Here is a 22,824-nt window from a genome sequence, read left to right on the forward strand (position 1 = left end):
GTTTTACCAGCCTTACATAGGTATCTGGTGAGGTTTTGTCTTACACTGATGTATTATGTGCAAACAGCAGAAGTACTGATGCCAGAGAAAGGCCGCAGTCCAGCTGGTGGTCGAGGTTTGAAGTTGGTCATTCCAAGAACATCTCTGATGTTTGCTATTCTTCCTTTAGCACCCGGAAGTGGCTGAAACATAGAGCTGTGATTGGGCGAGGCACTGATCTGTGGGACAGGGAAGCTGAACCTTACAGGTTGTGATGTCCTCTTGGGCACTGCACTCCCTGCAGATAAATACAGAAACATAGCATGATGAGATCTCATGGGGCTGCTGATCTGACACAGAGTATCCACCAAGCAGATCCGAGCAGCATCATCATATAAGTACAATTAAATTATTTCAGTCACTGCTGTTTAAATCAAGAACCAGACTACTTTAAAACCAGCATGCATCAGTTTGGCAGTGTCTGTGTTTCCCACCTGGTTGTCTGTGTTGTGGCTCTGAACCAGTTCTTCTCCAGTACCTCCAGGGAGGACGCTGCTCTTTACTCCTCAGCTTCACTGCAGGAGGAGACGTCACTCTGGTCTCACCCACAGAGAGACATGAAGAGGAGGAGGATGGCACCTCAGGGTCACACTTTCTGACATCTGTATCGTTGTCTGCCCTCGCAAATCCATCCAGTCTTCCGCTGCTGGACCTACAGCTACATGGCCGGTGGTTTGTGACTGAGCAGCAGTGAGGTGAGGACTGACACCAGTCTCTGCAGAGCAGCTGAGGAGTGCAGGAGGAGCTGCGAGCACAAAGCCAGCTGCAGCAACGACCAGAGGCTAGTGTTGTGATCTGGAGCTCCCTGACTATTCGGTCATGGTGAGGGGCTGAAATGGGTAAAACCAGAGTGCCAGGAACCAGAGACACACAGTTGTTCCACATCAGCACCCGGAGGCTCCTAACACCATCAACTACAACCAGCAACACAGAGTGATTTACTCAGAGGGGTTGACATTCATTTATTGTTAACTAGTTCTTTTTGCGTGAATAATAATGTTATAATAATAATAAAACAGTCTCCTTTATATAAAACTAACAAAGTTAAGTGTGAGTAAAGTAAGCTCAGAAAAGCGTTACATAACTTGTCACTGTAAGTTGAATACTACTGAACACAAACTCTACTGACCATCTCTGCGCTCTGTGGCGGCCATCACTCTCCCTGGCCCATATCTCTTCAGATCTGGTTCCCATGGCGACAGCACAGCATCACCAGGTACCAGACAGCGTGTGTGAGCGCCGGTGTGGTTCACCATGTCGAGGGAACAAACCATCTGCCTCTGTGAGGAGACGACCCCCAAACTGGTGCTCCCTGGGTGGTCGAACTCAACAACCCAAACTCCTCCGCGGCTCTGAGTTTAAACGTGGTGCGAGGATGTCAACATGCATTTTCAATTGAATGACTTGAAAAGACTTGGAGATTAAGTTAATGACTTTCAGTTTTTAATTTTGGGGTTAGTTGGGTCACAAGTAAGGATGTATAAAAAAGTGTGAAAAAAAAGCATATATTTCAATCATTATTAGCCTAATATGGATCTTTTAAGCCTGAAATCCATCTGAAAAGAAAAGTTCGCCCAAAAATGAAAATTCCATCAATATCACTCACACCGATGGAAAGTCAGGTAAAATTTGGTTTTCCAAAAACAACATTTTTAGGGCTGCACAGCAAAACAGGGTTGCAGCATTTTCCCTAGACATCTGAAGTAGATGGGGACTTGTTTTAAAACATAAAGAAATATTGAAATGGCGTAATCCAAGTCTCAAGAGGCCCTGTGACTGCAAAGTGATTTGCAAATATATCATTTAAACCTTATTTAAACCTGAAATTTTCTTGACATCAAGGGAGTAAATAACAGTTTTTCAAATGAAATGGGTATCTTGGTGCATAGTGAGACTTGATGAGGATGAGACATTACAATTTTTTTTCAGTTATTTTTTAATGTTTTATAAAAAAATCTCCATCTGTTTCAGGTGTTTCAGAGAATGATGCAACACTGTTTTGACACGAATCTCCAGAAACGTTTTGTGGACCTGAAATGTAAGGGTAAGTAGACAATGATTGAATTATCATTTTTGGGTGAACGTATCCTTTAAAACAAGCTTCATGGTCATTGTTTCATTTCAATCAATTGTGCTGGAATGGACACAAAACCAGTAATGTGCTGTTGTCCAAACACCTGCCTGTAGTTATTACAGCAGTCTGTAACCATGCAGGATCCTTTCACCTGTACTTGTTGTATTGCAGTGCCCATGTAGTAGAAGCCATCCACCTCCCTCCTGGCCAGCACTCGGCATCCTGGGAAGAACTCTGGACTCAGGGTTTGACCAGACAGCATGCAGGAGGTAACAGGACGGAGAGGATTACCCAGACTGCACCTGGGAAGCCAAGCAATGTCTCACAAGTCATTGAGCTGATGATTTTTATTGACAGCAACGTTGTACACACAAATAGTATCTTAGATGTATTTCTGTTAGAAAGGTCATAAAATACGGGCCAATGTTGGTGACAAACCTGAGCAGAGGGGCTGAAGTGTTTTGTGGGACTGAGACTGAAGTGGAAGGCCAGCAACACTTGACTGAAGAGAGTGTTGGTACTGTTGATTGGCTTGACTCAATATATAGTGGAATCACCTGACAGCGTGCATGGAATTATTTCAATAAAGCATACAAAATAAAGGATTCAACTTTTAAATAATCCACTTTTTTTTTTGTTTCACCAGCCCTGGTTGGTTAAGCCATACCTTCTCCAGACCTCCATTCAAACCAACTGCAATCACGTAACAGCTCCCTCCTGTGGCTTGCGTCAGACACTGCAGGTAGTGTTGAGTGTTTCTGTCCAGCTGGCCGCCTGGGTCCAGCAGGTAGAAGATGTTCACCGGCCTCCCAGCTGCCAGGGCGGGCAGGGCTGTCAGCAGGGCGTCCAGACGGTCGGGGAGGTCGGTGCAGATCAGGTGGACGGCGTGACATGCGGCATCGGTGAGAGCCACGCTCAGGGCGGACAGGAGATCTCTGCCGTGGCTGCAGCTGATGGAGTGAATCCAGGACAGAGCCATGTAGACTGTGTCAGGAGCACAGGGAAGCATGTGGGGGGACCAGCAGGCCGACTGTACAGTAGAGAGAAAAGATCAGTTATTTCTGAAAACTATTAAGAAAACAACATCATCTACAGTAACTTTCTGTTAAAAATGATTGTCAGAACTTATTGCTGTTTATATTTTTAGTACACTTTGAATATTTTAAACTAAAACGAATACATTGAATTGCACCTTTAAGTTGTCCTTTAAGATGTTGGTGATGTAATGAGCAGTCAGTCCCACCTCACCTTGCCTGAGAATGTCATGATGTTGAACAGAGAATCCCTGAGTGAAGCCTTTGTCAGCAGTGTCTGGATCAGCAGGCGTTTCACTGACCCCAGGACGGGCCTCATGTTCTCTGAGCTGCCCACCACAAAAGTGATGTTGCATCTCTGTTTCCCCAGAAATAATGGAATCAGTGCAGCCTCAGAGGGCGACATTTGCCGGGATGCCATCCCTGTACAACAATAATGTAGAAGAAATGACACAATTTACTTTGATTCTTTTTCTAATGAGATAGTTGGGAGTAACAGGAAAAATGACATGGAAGGCCAGGATAACTTATCTAATAGTTCTTAACAACAATTTCCAGCAACTTGAAATTGTTTTAAACTACAGCAGACACCAAGCTTGAACACCAACACATTATAGGTCAAAGCAGCGAAAACTCCCAACTACAGTCAGCAACTGCAAAGAAATGAAGATGGGGGGAAATCCCCCAAACTTCCTTAACAAATTGCTTAGTGTTATGAGTTGATGAGTTAAGAGAAACTTTCTAAGAATCATGAAGCGTTGTCTATGACCAATTCTTCATTATTTGGGCCTTCTCTTAAATTCAGCATATGTTACACCTTTAGTTATTTATGTCTTGTGTAAAAAAAAAACATTGTGGTCCTTTGTCCCACCAATGTCTGTGTTTATATGCATATAGAAGGGGTGAGATCAACAGTTAAAGTAACAAAACAAGTTTTTATAATTTCTAAATCATATGCATGAGAAATGTAACTCATTATGATTGTTTTAATGAATGAAGTTTAACTATACATTTTACTCATAATTAAAGGGGTACAATGTCGTTTTGGAGAAGAACTCAGAATTTGAATATTTATAGAAGGTAATAATACTAACTCAGAAATGTTTATTTTTCCATAACTGAATACACAAGCTGTTCTCGAAGGAAAATAAGGTCCACAGAAAAGTTTGAAGCTAAAAAGGTGGCAGGGTCTGCCAAATATAAACCTTGCACAGTATGAAGTTGTGTTGTACTTTAAGGTCAGTTCATTTATTCAGTCATGCAAACAAAGAGTTTGTTCAGTTTGTTAGGCATTGACAAAATCAGTCAATGAGGAGCTTTCCCTTCTGATTACACTTCTCCCCCAAAACTACATAATGCACCTTTAAGTTTTGCACGTTTTTAATGTCATTCGATTATTAACTTTTGTCATATAACAGCTGCTGTTTGATCCCTTAATGTGCCAAACAACTACTATCTCACTTTTCTACTGAACCACCATGAGGGTCTAAAACACTCTGCTATCAACGGAAAACACATTTTTTTATACTAATGCTCTAAACAGAGAGCAGTTAAACACACAACTCTTCACGTTCTTTTTCTTTAATTTGTCAGTTAATACACAGAGTGGCTACATTACCTGCTGTTTCTATGCCGTCGGCTGCAGATGACAGCCTCTCCTCACTGTTGATGTCCGTTTCTATGGAGAACGCTTCAAGACTGAGTCAGTCTTCCTCATGGCCACTGGAGGGGCTGTTCACCCAGCAGCTGACCGGAGAGTGTCACCAAACACTGCTGTCATGGTACGGTTGCTGCGGTGAAGTCATAGGTCAGCTGAGCAATTAAAGCTGCTCTCCATCCCTTGAACAGGCAGGGGGGGAGAAATCTCTGCTCTGTATGTGTCATGATTCTTCGTCTAATTAACAGCTTTAATTGGCTCAGCTTCAAAAATTGCTCTCAGAAAGAAAAAGTGCAGATTTTTTCTGTGACGTATAAAGCAAAGACACATTTTTTTTCACATAGTTTGGGATTTTATTTGATATTCAGTGCTTCACTTTGTTACAGTCACGTGATAAAACATACCACAAGTGTCTCTGTTATTCTGTAAACATTAAAAGGCAGTGACCTCAATGTAAAGACACAGTCTGGACTAGAAAATACACTTAGAAGATTATAAAATACAGTAGATAAACAGTTGCTCTGTGCTAAGCTTATTAGCAACCCTCCTTTAACAATCTTTGTTCCCCAACGTTAACTTCCACCTAGAAATGTAGAATACTATGTCTGGAAGAACAACACAAGAGCTATAAATCACAATTCTATTAGAATTTTAAAGTCTACAGCACTACATGTTCTGTTAATAATAATTTGTTTACTAGCTAAACAATACGTACTACTGTCGTGACAGCTAAAACATGATCACACTCGAGGCTACAAGAATGCTACTCATCGGCGACGCTACATGAGGAACTGTCAGTGGCAGCAGCTTCTGTGCAAACTGCTGCCGGTACGTTAAAAAAAAACAAAAAAACAAAAAAAACAGGTGAAGTCAGCACGATGATCTGACTCAAACAAAGTGAATTTATGAGGTGAGAAATCTGCAGTTCCCTTAAGAGGCGTCTAGTTGTACCACAAACTACCGCAATTGCTTTTGGTCACTGTGTGTGTTGTAGGTGAGCATCACAGGTTGCTGAAGTCGTAGGAACTGTTGAGCAAGAACAAGAGCAGAAGAAGAAAAAGAAGGCAAGGAAGAAGGAGGAAAGGAAGAAGAGGAGGAAGAAGGATGACAACACTGGAGTAAGTATCACTTTAAAGGGGACAGCTTATGCTTTCTTGTGATTCTGCTTCTCATGCCTCTCTGTTAGAGGTAATCACATCTCACCTTTCATTGAATGGCTTCTTGACAAATTGAACTTGCTCCCTCACGTTCGTGCCAAACACCAACATCTGCTTTTCAGTGTCAATTACACACTGTGGAAGAGATAATATATCACACATTAACATGACGGTTACTTCTCCTCTGACAGCAGCCACAGACCAAATGTTCACTTGTTTTGTTCCTCCCAGGAAGTAGATGATTTACCTTAAGTTTCTTTAATGTCTTGTTTCCAAGGGACATCAGTGGTCTGTTACTCTCTGCAAATAAATGGAATTGGCAGACAATAATATTATGATATCATACTTAAAAGTGTCTTCAAATCAGTGACTACAGTTGCAAAAATCAGTTAATCTTTCATCTTGTGCTTCCTCCTTACCTATTATAGCAAAGGAGCACATAATTCGGAGTTGCCCGACGGTGAGGCTGAGCTCTCTGATGTGTCCATCGACACAAAGCTTCCGCTGAAACGGAAATCCCTCTGTCTCCATTTTGTTCTCATCGACCAGATCTTTCAAACTATGACAGGAACAGAACGTCACTCATTGAATACTGAAGGTGACCTGATGTAAATCAGATGGAAAGATCACGAACATCTCACCCGAGTCTCTCCACAGTTACTGAGGACATCAGGTTCAGTTTGCAGCCGGTGTCGATCAGCAAGTTCACCTCGTGTCCTAAACACTGTGAGAAGGCAGAGGGGAAACCGATGAGGAAGAAATATGTGTTTCACCCAAAATAAAGCACTGTTCACTGTACTTTATGATACAGACTCACCTTACTGGGCACATAGATGAAATCTTCCTCCTCCTCTTCCTCGTCTTCATTTGAATTGAAATGAGTGCAGCTCAGAAGGATCTGCCCGTTGTTTGGGCTCACCCCGCACATGTTCACCCTCCCCCGGGACATCTTGGTCTCCAGCAGGCGCTTCTGGATGATATGGTGTGGCTGCTGCAATACAGACAAAAACAATACTGTTAGAAAATGCCGCCAAGTCGTCTCATCGCTGTGGATCCAGAAATTTTAAAAAAACAATTCATAATTTATAATAAATGAAATTTCATTTTTCACAATAGGCCTACAACATTAGTGTCATCAAACTACATTATAAATTAATGCACATATTTCTACAGTTGCTTATTGACTTGTCTATATATCTGATAACAATATCAGGATTTTTTTTTTGATCCCAGCTGATTTTGCACATTTTTCATCTATGTGAAAATTGCACAGGCATAAGCACACGGATCCATCTACCCTAAAATGTATTTTTTGAATAGATGTTTAAATTTTATGGCAATAAATGTACTTCAGTATCAAAAGTAGGCTACAAGTAAAAGTAAAATTACACATACATATACTGTATACTATGGGTCAACCTGCTGTCTGCCTCGAATATTATTGGATATTCATTTTGCTTTGTTTTTTAACATGATTGCAGGTTAAATAATTTAATTCAAAAATGTACTAATTCGGCTCTGGTTCAGTATGGAATCTGCACAGTAACTGGACCTTTATAAACGTAGATTACAATGTGCTTTGTCAGACTAGTGAAAGCAGGAAACTCAGGAAGACAATGTTACAGAATAAACACTCAACAGTTCAGCACAAGGAAGCCTCGTCTGAGGTGAGTTAAAACAAGAGGGCAGAACAGAAAATGTAAAAACAAAAACAAAAAAAAAAGGCAATACGAGTCATTACAAGCAAAAGGAATGAAAGACATAAAACAGACAAAATCAGAGAAATAGACAGAGAGAAAAAGAGTAATGCAAGATAGAGGTAAATTAAATGGCAAGATGACATCACATCAGAAGAATTAAGAACAGATTAAAGGATTAAGAGCAGTCAAAAGAATAAAGGATAATAAATAGATTAAAGATAAACAAATGAAAGCAGAAAAAGACACTACGTGAAAGGAATTAAACGTTGAGATAAGTAATCAAATAAATGTAGTGTAAGTAGTTCATAAATTACAGTATATGGAATTACTCAAATAAAATAAATGCATGCCCACTTAAAATTTGCACTCAAGTAAATCTACTTAGTACCCCCACTGCTGATTGCTATATTATAAATGTAAGGCCTACATCTCCCTGTTTAGATGGTTCATAATTAAAAATATGAAATCAATATAAGATGGGAGGGCGGTAGATAAAGAAGGACACAGTGTCTCCTCCATCATTAGCTCACACTCCTGTGGTAAATCCTGTATTTTGGTTGAGGCACGAGCCTAGAAACGTGCAGCAGCAGCCTATAAGAGGCCTGTAATAAGAGGCACACCCCCTGTTTTGATGTCCCGAGCTTCTTCAGTCCATCCAAAGGCAGCAGGTCAGCTGAGTCTTTATGGAGGAACTGGATCGCCTGCTTCAGCCTCCTCTGCTGCCTCAGAGCCGCAGCATCCAGGACCACCGAGTCCCCGCGGGTCTCCGTCCGCATCCCTGTGAGCATGTCTGCGGGTGTGAGAGGCAGAGCGGGCCGGTGTGTGTCTGTGCCTGTCCGGTGCGTGTGTCTAATGAGGGATTCCCGATGGTGAGCTCAGGTTAGTGGAGGAGAGGAGACCCCCCCATCATAGTCAGTAGTGTTGAGGTTAACAGCGAGACTTCCGTTTAAATCCTTCAAAATAAAACTCGAATTAAAAGAACAATCTTTACAGACTACAGACTGCAATCTCAAGTTTTTTATAGTCATTCAACAACTGTGCTGTATAAAGTACCTTAAAATCCTAATTTAATTAAAGAAAAAAACCATTGTGTTAAGACATTACTTTGGTAAAAGTGAAAGTTACCTGTAGAATATTGGCCATCTCAAAAGTCTTGCTCTGATATTAAATACTTAAGTCTGCTAAGTTTTATTGTTAAAAAAATATTCAAATATAACAGTACATGTATAAGTCAAATTCTGAATATATTAAAGAGAAAGAATTAATTATATTTACATGTAATATATATATTCAGCATTTTTCTGATCATCGACTTCAGTGTTTTTATTTTTTATTTGTTTTGTTTTTTTTATCTGATTGCCGATAAAATTAACCAGATTAAAAAACTGGGAACTTTGGCCCTGGTGTAGCATAAAGTACAATGCTTCAAAATTGTACGGCACTAATTTGCTAAATTACGTTTAATCACTGTCCAGTGATCTATTCAAACTCAAAATCTTTGTTAACAGCTGACCAACGGTGGCATGAAAGGTTCATATATATTCATCTTTTGTTTAATGCAATTAAAGTGCTTAACATTGGAATAAAAATACAAGGTACAGTCCAAAAAACATGAACATAAAAAAGAGAACAACAAAATAGGCTATAAATTGTTCCATACTTTTGATGCACATGTAGACCTATCAATACTTGTAATATCATGCATTCACTGAACTATATATCAAATTGTAGCCCTTAGGAAGCAGCCTATTGAATAAGAGCTTTTACTTTGGCGGTTCCATCCTGTCTGTTTTTGTGTCTGATGGCAACTTCAACTTGCCTGAAAATACTGGAACCAATACCTCAGTTTATGGAATCGTGACTCCTTAATAAAAAAGAAACGATGATTTGATGGTGAAACACCAGGATTTTACTGCCAATGAATTTTGATTCCTTTAAAAATGATTAATCAGTTTTTTCACAAATATGTTAAATCTAGAAATACTGACAGAACAAACGATAAATTGAAAGCATGTTAGACAGTTTTATTGGGGAAATTCTGAGGATAACAGAGTCAAATATTATGTTTGCAAAAAGCACATTTGTTACTCTGTTATTGTTATTATGCTCAAATGTTCAATGTGGCTTCTATGGGACTCTTTAAATGAAGCTGCCCACTCTGCAGATTTGCAGTGTATGTCTGCACTTCCAGATTCACAACTACAAGTGTGAGAAGTGACATTATATCTCAGTGATCATCTCAGTAGTATTAAAATATCTCTTATTCCTCTGGTATAACACACCTGTACATGTTTATCAGAATTCTCTGCAATGGCTTTAAGTTAGATGCATCAAGCCAATAATAGGGAGAAAGTCCTTTAATACACTTAGACAGTTACAAAACTCTTCTATTAACCCAGACTACGTTAATAGACTCAGAGCTTTAGAGGTCTGAACACACATTTTTACTCTCATTTGATCATGCACAGGCCTACTATCTATCTATCTATCTATCTATCTATCTATCTATCTATCTATCTATCTATCTATCTATCTATCTATCTGTCTGTGAGTATAATCTTGTTTTGGACTACTCGATTGTTTGTTTCTTTCAGGTGTGAAGCTCTGTAGTCTGTACTGACAGATGTCAGCTGGGTGTTTCAGCCCTCCGAGCCTCTCTTCACTGCATTGCCCAGATTCCCCCTTTTTTTCCCACACGACCTTGTTTTCAACATGGATGCCGAAAAATCTCCCCACACATCGCAGTTTTTGTCGCTGAGGAACACATGTAACAACACCCTGTGGCACGACGCGGCCCGAATTCCACAGCCTCGGTTGACTGTCGTCTAACGCTTAAGTTTAAATATTTATTTTCCACGACGACGCAGCGCATTTTCAGTCAAAAGCCCGAGACAATACGAAAATCGACGCGGAATGGCGTCTGCTAGGGGCCCGGGAAGCTGAATAACAACAACATGTGCTCGAACAGGACGATGTAGGCCAATAGGAGCGGGAGCTGTGGACGCTCCAGCCAATCACCGTGGCAGAATTGCGCATAGGCGGTGCCTCGCGTGGATTGTTTTGCCGTCATACATGTTCCCGGTGTGTGAACATCACGGAGCGTTTCCTGCACTGGTGCATGGTGGTCGAACAGGAGGAATTGTTGGAAATTTTTGGAGGTTAGTATATAAATTGGTTTTTACCCAGTATGCATTATTCCCACAGCCATCTCTGCGAGAGGGAGTGACAGGATGCGGCATGCAATCAAAAGACGAGCGGGGAATACTGTTGTGCCTTAAAATAAAATTGACATCCACCGAGTCAAAATGCTTATGTTATCATTAATTAGCTCATGGATTCCCAGTTCTTGTTTCCTAACTGCGTCGCTAGTTAGACGAACGCGGTCAGAAGCTTCACGGAGACAGCTAGCTAGCTCTACTGCTGTCACACAGTCGGCTTAGATTTCAGATACGCTTCTCTAAAAGCTGTTTTCTCGTTCAAGACAGTCTTCAAGAGGCAGTTTGCTAATAAGCGCCACAAAAAAAGTCGTGACAGCGCTGGTCCGCTTACTTAGGGGCACTGTTAGCATAGCGGCTAACCACCCCACTTCGTTGTGACTATAGGTCTCGGCTGCTCGAACTGTGACCTGTCTGACAACCCAAGCATCGTGTCAGTGTGTTAACTGACCAGCATTAGTAGTGCAACAGAGCCAGTTCTCTACATGTATTAAATAGTGCTTCATTACAGAATTAAAAATGTGGCAAGTCATAGTTGTGCTACACGTTAGCTAGCTAGCCCCAAATGCTATATTCAAATGAACAAGCGCCAAAACATAGCATCGTTGACAGTTGATAAAGTAAGAGCCCTTCCAGGCAGTGAGAACTCATTTGCTCGGAAATATACTTAAATAAAATATATTCCCAAATGTTTCAGTTCATTGTGGGATCATAAACAGGTAGCATCTCTTTCAGTAATATATGCAGCCAGGTAACTCTTAAGTCAAATAAGGTAAACAAAGCTACCTTGTGTGAAAAGCCCAGGAGCTTCAAAACTCTTGAGTTGAGGTAGTCTGGTTTTCATTGTTTAATAAAACTTTTGTCCAATAATATGAACCATGAAAGCAGTCATTATCATGATAAAGGCCTTGAGGTGGTAAATGCTTCATTACGTGAACTTGAGTCCCTGACTTGAAGTGAAGTGTAGTTGTAAATCCTTCATCATTGTGTCTTGCAAATTCTTCAATTTGTGTGTTGGTCAAGTTATTGCAAGGCATTTCTCCACACGTGTCTTTCAGCATAGTAAAACTGTAAACATTGAACTTGTGCCATGAGGCCTCTTGTATGTTGACTTGGCCTTGGAAGTGGCTTGCCTGTGCTGTTCAGTGACAACACCCCACCATCTAACAAGTGATGCACTGTCTTCAGTGCATCACCCTCAGTCACATCTTGCAGAGTATTTACATTCCGAATGTTTGTGTCATTGTTTCTCGTTGTCCACAGAGTAGAACAGAAGAATAGAGTATCTCTGTCATCATTGTTCAACTACTAGAAAATTATGCAGCTTCTGTACTGGAAGCTATAAAAACAGAATAGACACGTAATAGTTTAATCAAAAATCTGTTTATATAGCACTAAAATCACAATAGGTATTTTTTGTTTAATCTCTTTAAAATAACCTGATACATATTAGAACCCAATATGTTAAAATGAAATATGTGAAAATGTTTATGAATACATACCTTGATTTTGATAATGTTACAGTATTGTAGGGATGTGGCTAGTTGTACTTTAAAAAAATGTTAACACAAAGAGATTTGCGAAACTCTTTAGTGATCTGGATATAATCACTATATGGGTAAAGGGAAGTAACGAAATATGTAGAAAAGTCTAGTAAGTTCAAAAAATGTCATCACTTTACTGTAATGCAGCCTTTAAAACCAGGAATAGACAACGCTAAAGCCATATGAGGATAAAATGATATCCAAAATCAAGATGGTACAGTCTCATAAATGGTGCTTTGGCTCAGTTTCACAAAGCCTCGACAAATCAGTAAACTGATCAGAAACTTAACACAGTATCCAGTAGATGTGGGAGTCTCCATAGAAACACAATGTAGGTGAATGTATTAATCACGCAGAACTGAAGTAATTAACAAATATCAACAGACTGGTACGAAACATTATGAACAGTGTCCGGCAGTGGTAAATTGTGCCAAAGCGCAGATGTGTTTTGGTCCGACAGCTTACTGACCTGTGAACGCCAGTATGCATTTTAACCGTGTCTCCTCTTTGTGTGTCACTGCAGCAGCTAAAGCATGCTCTTGGCCCAGATAAACCGGGACTCGCAGGGAATGGCAGAGTTTCACGATGCTGACGGGCAGCCAGTCACTCTCTGTCTGACAGAGGCTGTGACTGTAGCGGGTGAGTTAAGTGTCTAGTATATTAAACAACTGGCCATATTATTTTATATTAAATCTGACCATTTCTTTATCATATGTTATAAAGTTTGCTGTTTGAGTTAATAATGCAAACTTGACAAACTGTTTGTCCCATGCAGAAAAATTAAAATTTCACCATACACAAAAAACAAGATCAAAACACATATTATAGATAACTAGAATTCTACAAGCATATACAGAACATCAGCATTTGAGCATCTACTATAAACAGTGGATGGATAAAACCTTATTGTCTTACACCTGTCCCTTTGGAAAGGCTGAATGTACAATGTGTGTATTGATGAAGATGTAAGACCTTTAGTACAAAGTTGCCATGACAAAGCTAACAGTTAATTTTTTTCTTCCTAGATGGTGATCAGATGGAGAGCATGGACACGGTGAGCCTGCAGGCTGTTACTCTTGCAGATGGATCCACTGCATACATCCAACATGACTCCAAAGGCTCCTTTTCAGATGGACAGATCATGGACGGTCAGGTGATCCAGCTAGAGGACGGCTCGGCTGCCTATGTTCAGCATGTGACAATGCCTAAAGCAGGTAAGACACAAATGGCTTTATCTTGGGGCCGAGATGACAGTATTGGGGTTATACTCTGTTGCCTTGCAAGCAGTAATTTATTTGTAATTCATCTGGATGGCATAGTGATGTCTTGCAGGACAGAAAGCATACATAAAGTTAGCTGCAGTCAAGTAGAAGTTACTTTTGGTGAGGTCTTGCTTTTTTTCCGTTGTAGGAGGAGACAGTTTACAGCTTGAAGACGGACAAGCAGTTCAGCTAGAAGATGGAACAACAGCCTACATTCACACACCCAAAGGTACATTTTTTTCTGTTGTTGTTTTGCTACTTCTATAAAATCTAAAGTGTCTTATACCATTAATTGTATAGTTTTAACTATCACTGCATTAGGATTACAAAAGCTTTGTTATCTTTTATCAGACGATTATTTTTTGTCTGTGATGAAGTTTTTTTTTCCAATTCTTCTTATTTTCCTCTATTTAACATACACAGAAAAAACATGCAACACCACACAACTCAAAATGAGTGGATAAGGGAAAGAATGATATCAGTCTACTTTTTTCCCATGATGCCCTTTTACAACCTTGAGAGAAGTATTGCACCAGAAACTAATTTGGGTCAAAGGTTATCTACCCAGTCAGTTTGTGGACATTGGAGTATGTTTATGAACATGTGACACACATTAAACCCTTATACAGTGTCCTGTAGCTGCATTCAGCTCAAATCTGTTTCTCTGAGTGCAACAGTTGGCCATGGTGGCATTTCTTATGGAGTGAAACCAAAACCCAGTGTTTCATAATTTTCACCATGTGTGTTGATTTATCGAAATTCAAAAATGCTCCATCAAATTAAACAAATAGGGGATAGAAGGGGATGAAGGGATACGATAGCTTGAGGATACGCAGATCTCCTGATCTTGATTAGTCATGTTTTGTAGCTAAGTAGTGTTGTACAAATAAACAGTGAGTTTGACCACCATCATCATCACACCCATCTCAATTTTCAGACTGGATCAGAGCCCAGTATTTTCACTGTTTCTTTCCATTAACATCCCTATCCTTGTTTCTGTACAGATGCGTATGACCAGAGTGGCCTGCAGGAGGTGCAGCTGGAGGACGGCAGCACTGCCTACATCCAGCACACAGTGCACATGCCCCAGTCCAACACCATCCTAGCCATCCAAGCTGACGGCACCATCGCAGACCTCCAGGCTGAGGCGACGGCCATTGACCCTGAGACCATCAGCGTGCTGGAACAGTACACAAAGGTAAACATGCTACATCACTGTACCAGTGTGGCACTAGTATGTCACACAGAATTATCCTCCCATAATGTCTTGATTAGTTTGTGTCGATTTTTTAAATTTTATTTGTTGTTTTGGAATGATCTTCATGTACTGTATAGTCTTTGGAAAGTATATAGACTGTATTTATATTTGCTGATAGTACAGATAAAAACATTTTTTCAAATGTGGATGGATTACATATCTGTATGTTTCTTCTTTCCTTACATTTCTCTTGATGTGAATGTTAATATTTCTGACAGCGTATACTGTAATAAGCACTGCCCTTTTGTTGTGTCTGTCAGGTGGAGAACATTGAGAACCCTTTAGGCTCCTTTGGCAGAGTGGAAGCAGACAATGGTGTCCACATGCGGGTAGTGTATCTTTACTCGATTGTTTCATGACTTTTTAATCCATCGTTCAGGTTTAACAGCAGAGTCTAATTCATGTTTCTTTCAGATTGTGTTACAGGGTCAAGACAACAGGCAAGCAAGGGCCACAAATGTAGGCGAGAAGTCCTTTCGCTGTGAATACGAGGGCTGTGGAAAGCTTTACACCACTGCCCACCATCTCAAGGTAACTGTAGGTTGTTTGTGGTTGTGTGAGCATGTTTTGTTGTGCTGCTTTGCTTCTGCCTACTCAAGTATGGGATTGTTTAAAGACAACGTTCCCCTCACGGCATCTTCATATGATGTTGTAATCTACTTGTCTGCCGTTTCTGCCTCACTAATACAGTTTTGTTTTTGTGTCATGTAGGTACACGAGCGCTCCCACACTGGAGACAAACCATACATCTGCAACTATCCTGGATGTGGGAAGAAGTTTGCAACAGGTAGCTGAGGAGGACTGAAATTTTTGCAGAGATTTCTCATTAACTTTAAGCCTTTAAATAGTTTTTATATAATTTACACAGTGGAAAATGTTATAGTTGCATATATATTGTCAGATATTTTATAAAAAAAAACATTTTGCATGACTTTTAAGTTCGTATTGACTGCTGATGAAAATGATGTAATTACTATGGGGATGTTTTTGACAAATTAACACTTGGGGATGTAAATAAAAATCACTATAATAAATGATCGTATAGAAATAATCATGAATAAGGGCTTAACTAAAAGACATGACTCTGTTTCTTTCTTTATGGTGTTTAAAGGGTATGGACTGAAGAGTCACTCACGCACACACACGGGTGAGAAGCCATATAGATGTCAAGAGTTGAACTGCTGCAAGTCATTCAAAACCTCCGGAGACCTTCAAAAGCACACGAGGACTCACACAGGTACACACCCACATTCCGGACCAATTGTAATTTTGTTGCATCATATGTCTGGAAAAGTGTGTGAATGTGTCATAAATGTGTCATTAGTCTGGTTCAGGGTTTAACTGCTTGTCTAACTGCTTGTTAAACCCTGAACCGTTTGTTACCGTAACTGTTAACTGCTGAAATGATAACCCTCACTAACACATATAACTGATTGTCACAACTGGATTGACACTTCGGTCAAAACTACGAGGTTAGAGTCACGTACCACTGTTTTCTGAAGAATACTGATTGGGGTGCAGCGCCTCCGTCCAGAATAGGCTCCACAAATTGCAGGGTTTTGTTAGCAGTATGTGTTTGTTTGAATTTTTCCTCAGAGCCAGCAAAGTAGTTTCCATTCACATGATCATCACGGGGAGCACAACACTGTGGGGCTGCTTTTTATTTAAAAAAAAACAACAACAACAATATTCCTGCGGTTTATATCTCATTGGTTATTTAAATTTAAAACAGATGATAGTGGTATTATTGTTGCTACCGCTGTCACTAAGACAACCAGATCACGTTCTGTTTCCTCAGGGTAGCAACTGGCGACCACATGAAAAACTGGAGTTCATTTATTCATTTAGTCAATAATTAAGAAAGCAGTAAGTTAAGCGAAAGCAGATAGAAATGGAGCCAGGATGCCAGTTTGACTGGATCGTCAGTTTTACTTTTCCAGTGTAACCAACCTAAATGCAGATGCGGTCAACTTTCTATAGCCAGAATAATACACTAGAGTAAAAAGTTTTCTATTGCCTGTTTACAGAGTAATATAGCTAACAGAGATACACAGAATACTCAGAGTACTTCAGCATGGGTAATGTCTAAAACTGTAGTTATCATTTTCCTCCTCGATTTTAAATTGATTGTGAAACAACATTACAATCCAGATGGATACAATAGGTTTTGAAAAATTATGGGGACATGGAATGATGTTTGATAAACCCTGACATCATGTTTCTCGTCTGCAGGAGAGAAGCCTTTTAAATGTCCAGTCGAGGGCTGCGGCAGGTCGTTTACCACCTCCAACATCCGCAAAGTTCACATCCGAACACACACCGGGGAGCGGCCGTACTACTGCTCCGAGCCTAGCTGTGGGCGGTCGTTCGCCAGTGCCACCAACTACAAGAACCATATGAGGATACACACGGGTGAGTCCTTTTACATCACAGTCTTCAACTAATGTGGTGTTGTATCTGATTCGAGAACAACTTCTAATACTAAAAATTAAATGATGACCTTGCTTTTTCTTGTGCGACTACTTTTCCATCCCTCTAGGAGAGAAACCATATGTGTGCACAGTGCCTGGCTGTGAAAAGCGCTTCACAGAATACTCCAGCCTTTACAAACACCATGTGGTTCATACACCCTGCAAACCTTACAACTGCAACCATTGTGGGAAAACCTACAAGCAGATTTCGACCCTCGCCATGCACAAACGCACAGCCCATAACGACACAGAGCCCATTGAGGAGGAGCAGGAGGCGTACTTTGAGCCCCCAGCAGGTCAGTGGAAATATAACGATATAGAGGAATTACTTAAAGGGCAGTTTTTGATAAAAACTTTTTTGATATTCAAGAGTAAATCAACCTTGAATATCGTGCTGCAAAAATAATTGATTAACTGTTTCAGTCACTTTTCAAGCAAAAATGCCAAGCATTCGCTGGCAGCAGCTTCTTCAATGTGGGAATTTGATGTCATATATGATCGTAACTGATTATATTTAAAGTTTTGAATGTTTTTTGGATAAAACAAGCAGGTCTTTGGTATGTGGAAAATAATTCCCCATACATTTTCTGGAACAAACAACTAACAGTTCATAATTTGCAAAGGAATTGGTTACTAAAAATATTGTATAATTAGTGATTAATTATATATGATTAATTAGCAACTAATTGATAATTGCGAGAATTCAGTCATTTCAACTTCTCAAGTTTAGCTCTTTGGATTCAGTTTGTCATTCTTGATAATAATCTGATTAGCTGGATAAAAACAATACAAAAGAATTGTATTACATTAAGTCAGTCATTTGAAAATTAGAACATTTTAAACCTAATTATGTATTAATTTACTCTTGAAAATAAAGAAAATAAAGAAAGTTGCAGCCTTACTTCAATTATGTTGTCTGGTTCTGTGGGTGATATCAACAAGAAATGGGTTCCCAGAAGGAAACACCAGGTTATAAATGCATGTAGTGAAATGAGAACATACTTAGTACTAACAAGACTACTTAAACATATTAAACAGAAATTGGTGTAAATGAAGCAAAAACATTATGTTTAAACTAAGTACAATATAAGCCTGGGTTTAAAAAAGTGAACAATATGAAAAAGTACACATGTGCAATACACAAAGTGAAAATAAATTATGTTTAAAGAGGAATCTCATTATTTAAAATACTGACAAAAACTTTTCATCTCCATTCAGATGCCATCGATGACCCCAACGTCAGCTACACGACACACGTGGTTGAGGCAGATGATTCTGGCTCAGAGCAGGTTCCCGTGGAGAGCTCAGACATGGTTGGTCAGCAGCATGTTGCCTTGGTAACACAGGAGGATGGAACACAGCAGCAGGTAATCACTAATAGTTCCAAAGATTCAAAATTGCTTTATGCTGTTTGGCTGCAAGTAGGTGACACATTTGTCTTTGATGGATAAGTTGGTTAGGGTCACCACTGACTAGGGCTGTCAGCGAATATTCTAAATTTGAATATATATTTCAATATTTGAATAAAAAATATTTAATTGTGAAAATGAATACGTCAACGGCTGATTTGCGAGTGGGCGTCACTCACTGCTGAAAGTAAGATGCGACAAAAACCATGGCAGAGAGAAAAACAAAGTGGTAGAAAGTTCAGAGAGAGTGGTTTGGACTCCAAACAACCTAAAAAACTTCTTGTTCTAGCAGATTCAGCTTTTTTGGGCCAAGACTCTGAACATGTACAAGGACTCGAGACTTAAGAGTGTTTTTGTTCTTGTTTGTCTGTTTCTTTCAATTATATCCACCACAAGTTTTATGGTTTTTGCTGATATTGAGCTTTGGGTTATGTTGTTGCACCACGTGATGAAGCTCTGTATCAGTACTCTGTACTGCTTTGTAAAAATAGTCTCTAAGAGAATAAATTTCTAATGGAAAATTGCTACAGATTACTTCCATTTTGCCCCCACAATCTTTAACCCTTTAAAGAGGGACCTTGGGTTTTTTTAACCCTAACCCTTAAGACATGCAGAACAACCACAGAGCCACTAATGTGCACTAATTATGAAAGAATATAGTCATATTTTATATCAAATTAAACAGCAGAAGCTGGGCTACAATGTGTAAAAATAACATATTTATATGACCCAAACACAGTCAAAACACTACTCAAATAAACAACTAAGCATCAAACTTTGTGAATCACCCTAATCCTAGAAAATTGGCTTGGGGCTTAAAAGATTAATACTTTTATACTGAATGCCTTGAAAGTCTTCACTACATATAAGAAATGAGTCTGGACAGACATGGATGTAAGCCACAACTTTACTGATTTGCGGAGGCATGTGTGACCATGAGGTGGTAAATCTTGTTTTCTATAAAACTAGATTTTGTTACAAGCCCACTAACCCTACTTCAGGCTGCAACCCATCTTTCATTGGTCTGACTGTGATTTCTTGGGACTTCTGTCTGCTATGCATTTTTTTTCTTAAACAACAAAGAAATTAAGGGTGGATAATTATGAGGTTAATACATTTCAAAACAAATCATGTCCACGACTGAAGACATACTGTGCCAGAAGGACTGATTGTGAAACTGAATGTATTTTCTCTCACTTCAGGTCAGTATTTCTGATGCAGACTTGCAAGCTATGGGTGGCACCATCACAATGGTAACCCAAGAAGGCACAACCATAACCATCCCAGCCCACGAACTGGCCTCGCAAGGTGCTCACTCCGTTACTATGGTAACAACAGATGGCTCAGACGAACAGGTAAACAGAAACACAAGTTAAACGTTATCAAGGGCTTTCCCTCATTGTTATGTTTTTCTGTTTAAACATAGCTTCCATTAACTGAGCTGAGTATTCTCAGAATGTTACAGGAACTCTAGTTTGAAAAGAAATATACTTCGTTAGAACTGATATTTTTAGGTATTATCATATTTTATAGATATAATGTCAGATATCTCCACATCAAAATGTCTCAAAATTACTAGATCTTAGAGGTTAGCACAAAATGTCCAAAATGTTTCCAGTAATGTTCAAACAGAGAAGTCCAAATTTTACTCAAGTTAACATTTCATTTGGTTGCCCGTCACTTTAAAATTAAATGATATGTCTGAGAGTGAAGAAGGAAGTCATTGAATATGAATGAACATAACACGAATAAGACTTTGCTAGCTGATGACGTCATCAAACTACATCTTTTGTTTTTATAGATTTAATCAAGATACCCCTTGTGGCAGAGACGACATACTGTGCTTTTAACTTTAAAAAGTTTAAACTAGACGAACAGCCACACCACGACAGTTTCTTTCTGGCGCCTGCCCATTTCTGTACAGTTGTCAGAAATTCAATTCTTCGTGGTTCACGGCTAAATCTCTGCTGAACCTTCATGATGACACAACTGATTGATCTGTGAACTTTGTGTACAACGTCTCTGTCTCCCTCAGGTGGCCATCATGACACCCGACATGGCTTCTTTCCAAACGGTGGAGGAGGCAGCCTATAGCCAAGACCAGGATGACATTCATCCTGTCACATTACTGGCCACCTCCAACGGCACTCACATCGCTGTGCAGGTTGGTAAACTGACAATATAGGACTTAATAAACTGGCGTGGTGAATTCCAACCTGTGAAACTGTTAGTTCACTTGATAAAAAAGAAGAATTGAGATTTCTGCCACTCCATCAGCATTTGGGTACAGAGGCACAGTAAGTCCATCAGTGATAAGCCTCGGTATTGATCCTACAGAGTCTGCTCGGCTACAGTTGTGCTCTGATCACTGTTTTTGTGTTCTCAAGTACTCAAGTAATCCCTCCCCAGACCCCTCCCTTTTGTGCTATTTGCGTAAACGCTTAACAAAAAAATCACGAGTAGGTGGGGCTCAGCTCAGGGGGTGTAGGTGTGTCGCTGCTCTCCTGCTGGTGCATTTGACTTGGGATCAAACTAAACCAAAACTTGACAACCACATGCTGTGTCAGTTTACATGTAATCCAAATTCAAGATGACCATCAGCACCCTTTCTGCCTTGACACCAGTACAAATGCTTATCAAGAAAAGCAGAAGGAAATTACATTACAATTTCATTTTTTTCTTAATTGTGCAATGACAAACATGACATGACATTTGACACATGACAAAGCTTAAACTAGACAAACATTCACACCTCAACAGTTTCTTTCTGCGACTGCCCATTTTATTGTATGGTTGTTGTCTTTCCTGTACGGGACTAAATATAGGTTGAAAGGGATTTGTAAGTAGTTGCATTCTGATTTTATTCATGTTGTATCTCGCTTATTTTAAATCAGGGCTGCGCATATTGAATTATTGTATTCAATTTAAATAGTGTATTAACTATTCTGGCCAAAAACCCTGAGGGGATAGGATATAATCAAAGGATGCAGGTCGTCCTGAAAAGCACTGTTTTCATTTACCCCTTTCTGTTCTTTCTGTCATGTTAATTACAGAACAAACACTCTTTTCCATCTTGTGACAGTCATCAGTAAAACTCAGCAGCCTTACATTAGTCACAGTCACAGGATGGTATTGTCTTTCGAAGGGATGACAGAGTAAATTACATCAACTATAGTGATCAATGAATGGTTGTTATCAGCACGTCAATCAGTCTTTGATTTATGCACATTGTTTTCTGTTTCTCTGTAGCTCAGTGATCAGCCTTCGTTGGAGGAAGCCATCAGAATAGCATCAAGAATACAACAAGGAGAGTCGCCGGGCATGGAGGATTGATGGACTCAATACGGACTATGATTTAGGATCAAAACCATCTCAACTGGGCTATATCAACGAGACAAATCTTGAGTCTTCCTCCATGTTGTTTTTTTTTTTTTTTGTCTTGTTCCACAAAAGACCTTAGCTTTTATGTGTACATAGGATTTTGATAACTGGAGTTCTGCTATGCTATTTTGTCCCTCGACCAAAAAGATGGGAGAGGGGAAAGATGATTTCTAATGTTTATGGTGCACAGTGCACAGTGCAGTGTACAGCTAATGCTATTTCTAGTAAAAGAAAAAAAAAAAAAAATTGCGTGAATAATTGACTGTTCCTGATTTTTCCTGCTGAAAAGTTAAAAATACCTACAGCACATACAGAAAAGAGATGTTATTCTGTTAGGGTAACAAAACACAAAGGTTAATGGAAACAATTAAAATCAGTTAATGGTATTAATAGTAGAATTAGTATTAATATAAACCCATGCATTTTTATTTATATATTCTAATAAAAACAAGCCATTCTGGAGGGGAATAATTGTTTATTCAATGAAGATATTCTCTTCTCATCCAATGACTTCCCCAAAACTACATGATGCTCATTTAATGCTGGTGGATCAATAATAACCACAAATAAAACATAATATCCCACTTAAAATCAGTTGGTGATACTGAGATATGGGTGGATAT

The 22,824-nt window shown here is 39.5% G+C and overlaps 3 protein-coding genes and 1 long non-coding RNA gene across 8 annotated transcripts; 2 read left to right on the top strand and 2 right to left on the bottom strand.

Annotated features, from left to right (window-relative positions):
• Nucleotides 1-33: 33 nt before the first annotated feature.
• c8h11orf16 (chromosome 8 C11orf16 homolog) lies at nt 34-4,903 on the bottom strand. 3 transcript variants are annotated; one of them, XM_037106065.1, is made up of 8 exons: nt 4,766-4,903; nt 3,306-3,570; nt 2,781-3,143; nt 2,552-2,670; nt 2,265-2,415; nt 1,169-1,391; nt 474-869; nt 34-277 (listed from the first exon to the last, which is right to left on the bottom strand). In XM_037106065.1, the coding sequence occupies exons 2-8, from the start codon at nt 3,501-3,503 to the stop codon at nt 54-56; spliced, it is 1,674 nt and encodes a 557-aa protein (XP_036961960.1). In that variant the 5' UTR covers nt 3,504-3,570; nt 4,766-4,903; the 3' UTR covers nt 34-53. The 3 variants fall into 3 exon arrangements, with proteins under 3 accessions (XP_036961960.1, XP_036961959.1, XP_036961961.1); XM_037106064.1 differs by having other exon boundaries at nt 474-953; nt 4,766-4,901; XM_037106066.1 differs by lacking the exon at nt 4,766-4,903 and having other exon boundaries at nt 474-953; nt 3,362-3,508.
• Nucleotides 1,291-5,666, top strand: LOC119023852. Of its 2 annotated transcripts, XR_005076349.1 has the most exons (6): nt 1,335-1,406; nt 2,011-2,083; nt 2,285-2,630; nt 2,760-2,855; nt 4,741-4,928; nt 5,534-5,666. It is a non-coding gene; the product is annotated as an uncharacterized LOC119023852 (long non-coding RNA). The 2 variants fall into 2 exon arrangements; XR_005076348.1 differs by having other exon boundaries at nt 1,291-2,630.
• On the bottom strand, nt 5,666-17,286 carry LOC119023849 (nuclear receptor-interacting protein 3-like). Of its 2 annotated transcripts, XM_037106072.1 has the most exons (9): nt 17,153-17,286; nt 16,428-16,596; nt 8,282-8,614; nt 6,779-6,952; nt 6,603-6,685; nt 6,381-6,520; nt 6,209-6,261; nt 6,008-6,096; nt 5,666-5,830 (listed from the first exon to the last, which is right to left on the bottom strand). In XM_037106072.1, the coding sequence occupies exons 3-9, from the start codon at nt 8,447-8,449 to the stop codon at nt 5,806-5,808; spliced, it is 732 nt and encodes a 243-aa protein (XP_036961967.1). In that variant the 5' UTR covers nt 8,450-8,614; nt 16,428-16,596; nt 17,153-17,286; the 3' UTR covers nt 5,666-5,805. The 2 variants fall into 2 exon arrangements, with proteins under 2 accessions (XP_036961967.1, XP_036961968.1); XM_037106073.1 differs by lacking the exon at nt 17,153-17,286 and having other exon boundaries at nt 8,282-8,510; nt 16,428-16,785.
• znf143b (zinc finger protein 143b) lies at nt 10,344-22,447 on the top strand. The gene is made up of 15 exons (XM_037106062.1): nt 10,344-10,819; nt 12,944-13,059; nt 13,446-13,634; nt 13,831-13,911; nt 14,687-14,880; nt 15,201-15,269; nt 15,355-15,471; nt 15,652-15,727; nt 16,052-16,177; nt 17,173-17,352; nt 17,480-17,707; nt 18,630-18,778; nt 20,023-20,175; nt 20,856-20,984; nt 22,070-22,447. The coding sequence occupies exons 2-15, from the start codon at nt 12,954-12,956 to the stop codon at nt 22,151-22,153; spliced, it is 1,881 nt and encodes a 626-aa protein (XP_036961957.1). The 5' UTR covers nt 10,344-10,819; nt 12,944-12,953; the 3' UTR covers nt 22,154-22,447.
• The last annotated feature ends 377 nt before the right edge of the window (nt 22,448-22,824 follow it).

This window comes from Acanthopagrus latus, chromosome 8 (genome assembly GCF_904848185.1).
Source record: "Acanthopagrus latus isolate v.2019 chromosome 8, fAcaLat1.1, whole genome shotgun sequence".
Classification (NCBI taxonomy): Eukaryota; Metazoa; Chordata; class Actinopteri; order Spariformes; family Sparidae; genus Acanthopagrus; species Acanthopagrus latus.

Excerpts from the sequence above, each read along its gene's own strand:
- c8h11orf16 (XM_037106064.1), bottom strand. The coding sequence starts at position 3,503 with ATGCAACATCACTTTTGTGGTGGGCAGCTCAGAGAACATGAGGCCCGT. Across the intron at positions 2,671-2,780 it reads TGAATGGAGGTCTGGAGAAG|GTGATTCCACTATATATTGA; the intron begins GTATGGCTTAAC and ends GCACGCTGTCAG. Across the intron at positions 278-473 it reads GCCACAACACAGACAACCAG|GGAGTGCAGTGCCCAAGAGG; the intron begins GTGGGAAACACA and ends ATTTATCTGCAG.
- LOC119023849 (XM_037106072.1), bottom strand. The coding sequence starts at position 8,449 with ATGCTCACAGGGATGCGGACGGAGACCCGCGGGGACTCGGTGGTCCTG. Across the intron at positions 6,686-6,778 it reads TCATCTATGTGCCCAGTAAG|TGTTTAGGACACGAGGTGAA; the intron begins GTGAGTCTGTAT and ends GCCTTCTCACAG. Across the intron at positions 6,262-6,380 it reads GTGCTCCTTTGCTATAATAG|AGAGTAACAGACCACTGATG; the intron begins GTAAGGAGGAAG and ends ATTTATTTGCAG.
- znf143b (XM_037106062.1), top strand. The coding sequence starts at position 12,954 with ATGCTCTTGGCCCAGATAAACCGGGACTCGCAGGGAATGGCAGAGTTT. Across the intron at positions 13,912-14,686 it reads CTACATTCACACACCCAAAG|ATGCGTATGACCAGAGTGGC; the intron begins GTACATTTTTTT and ends GTTTCTGTACAG. Across the intron at positions 15,472-15,651 it reads CCACTGCCCACCATCTCAAG|GTACACGAGCGCTCCCACAC; the intron begins GTAACTGTAGGT and ends TGTGTCATGTAG.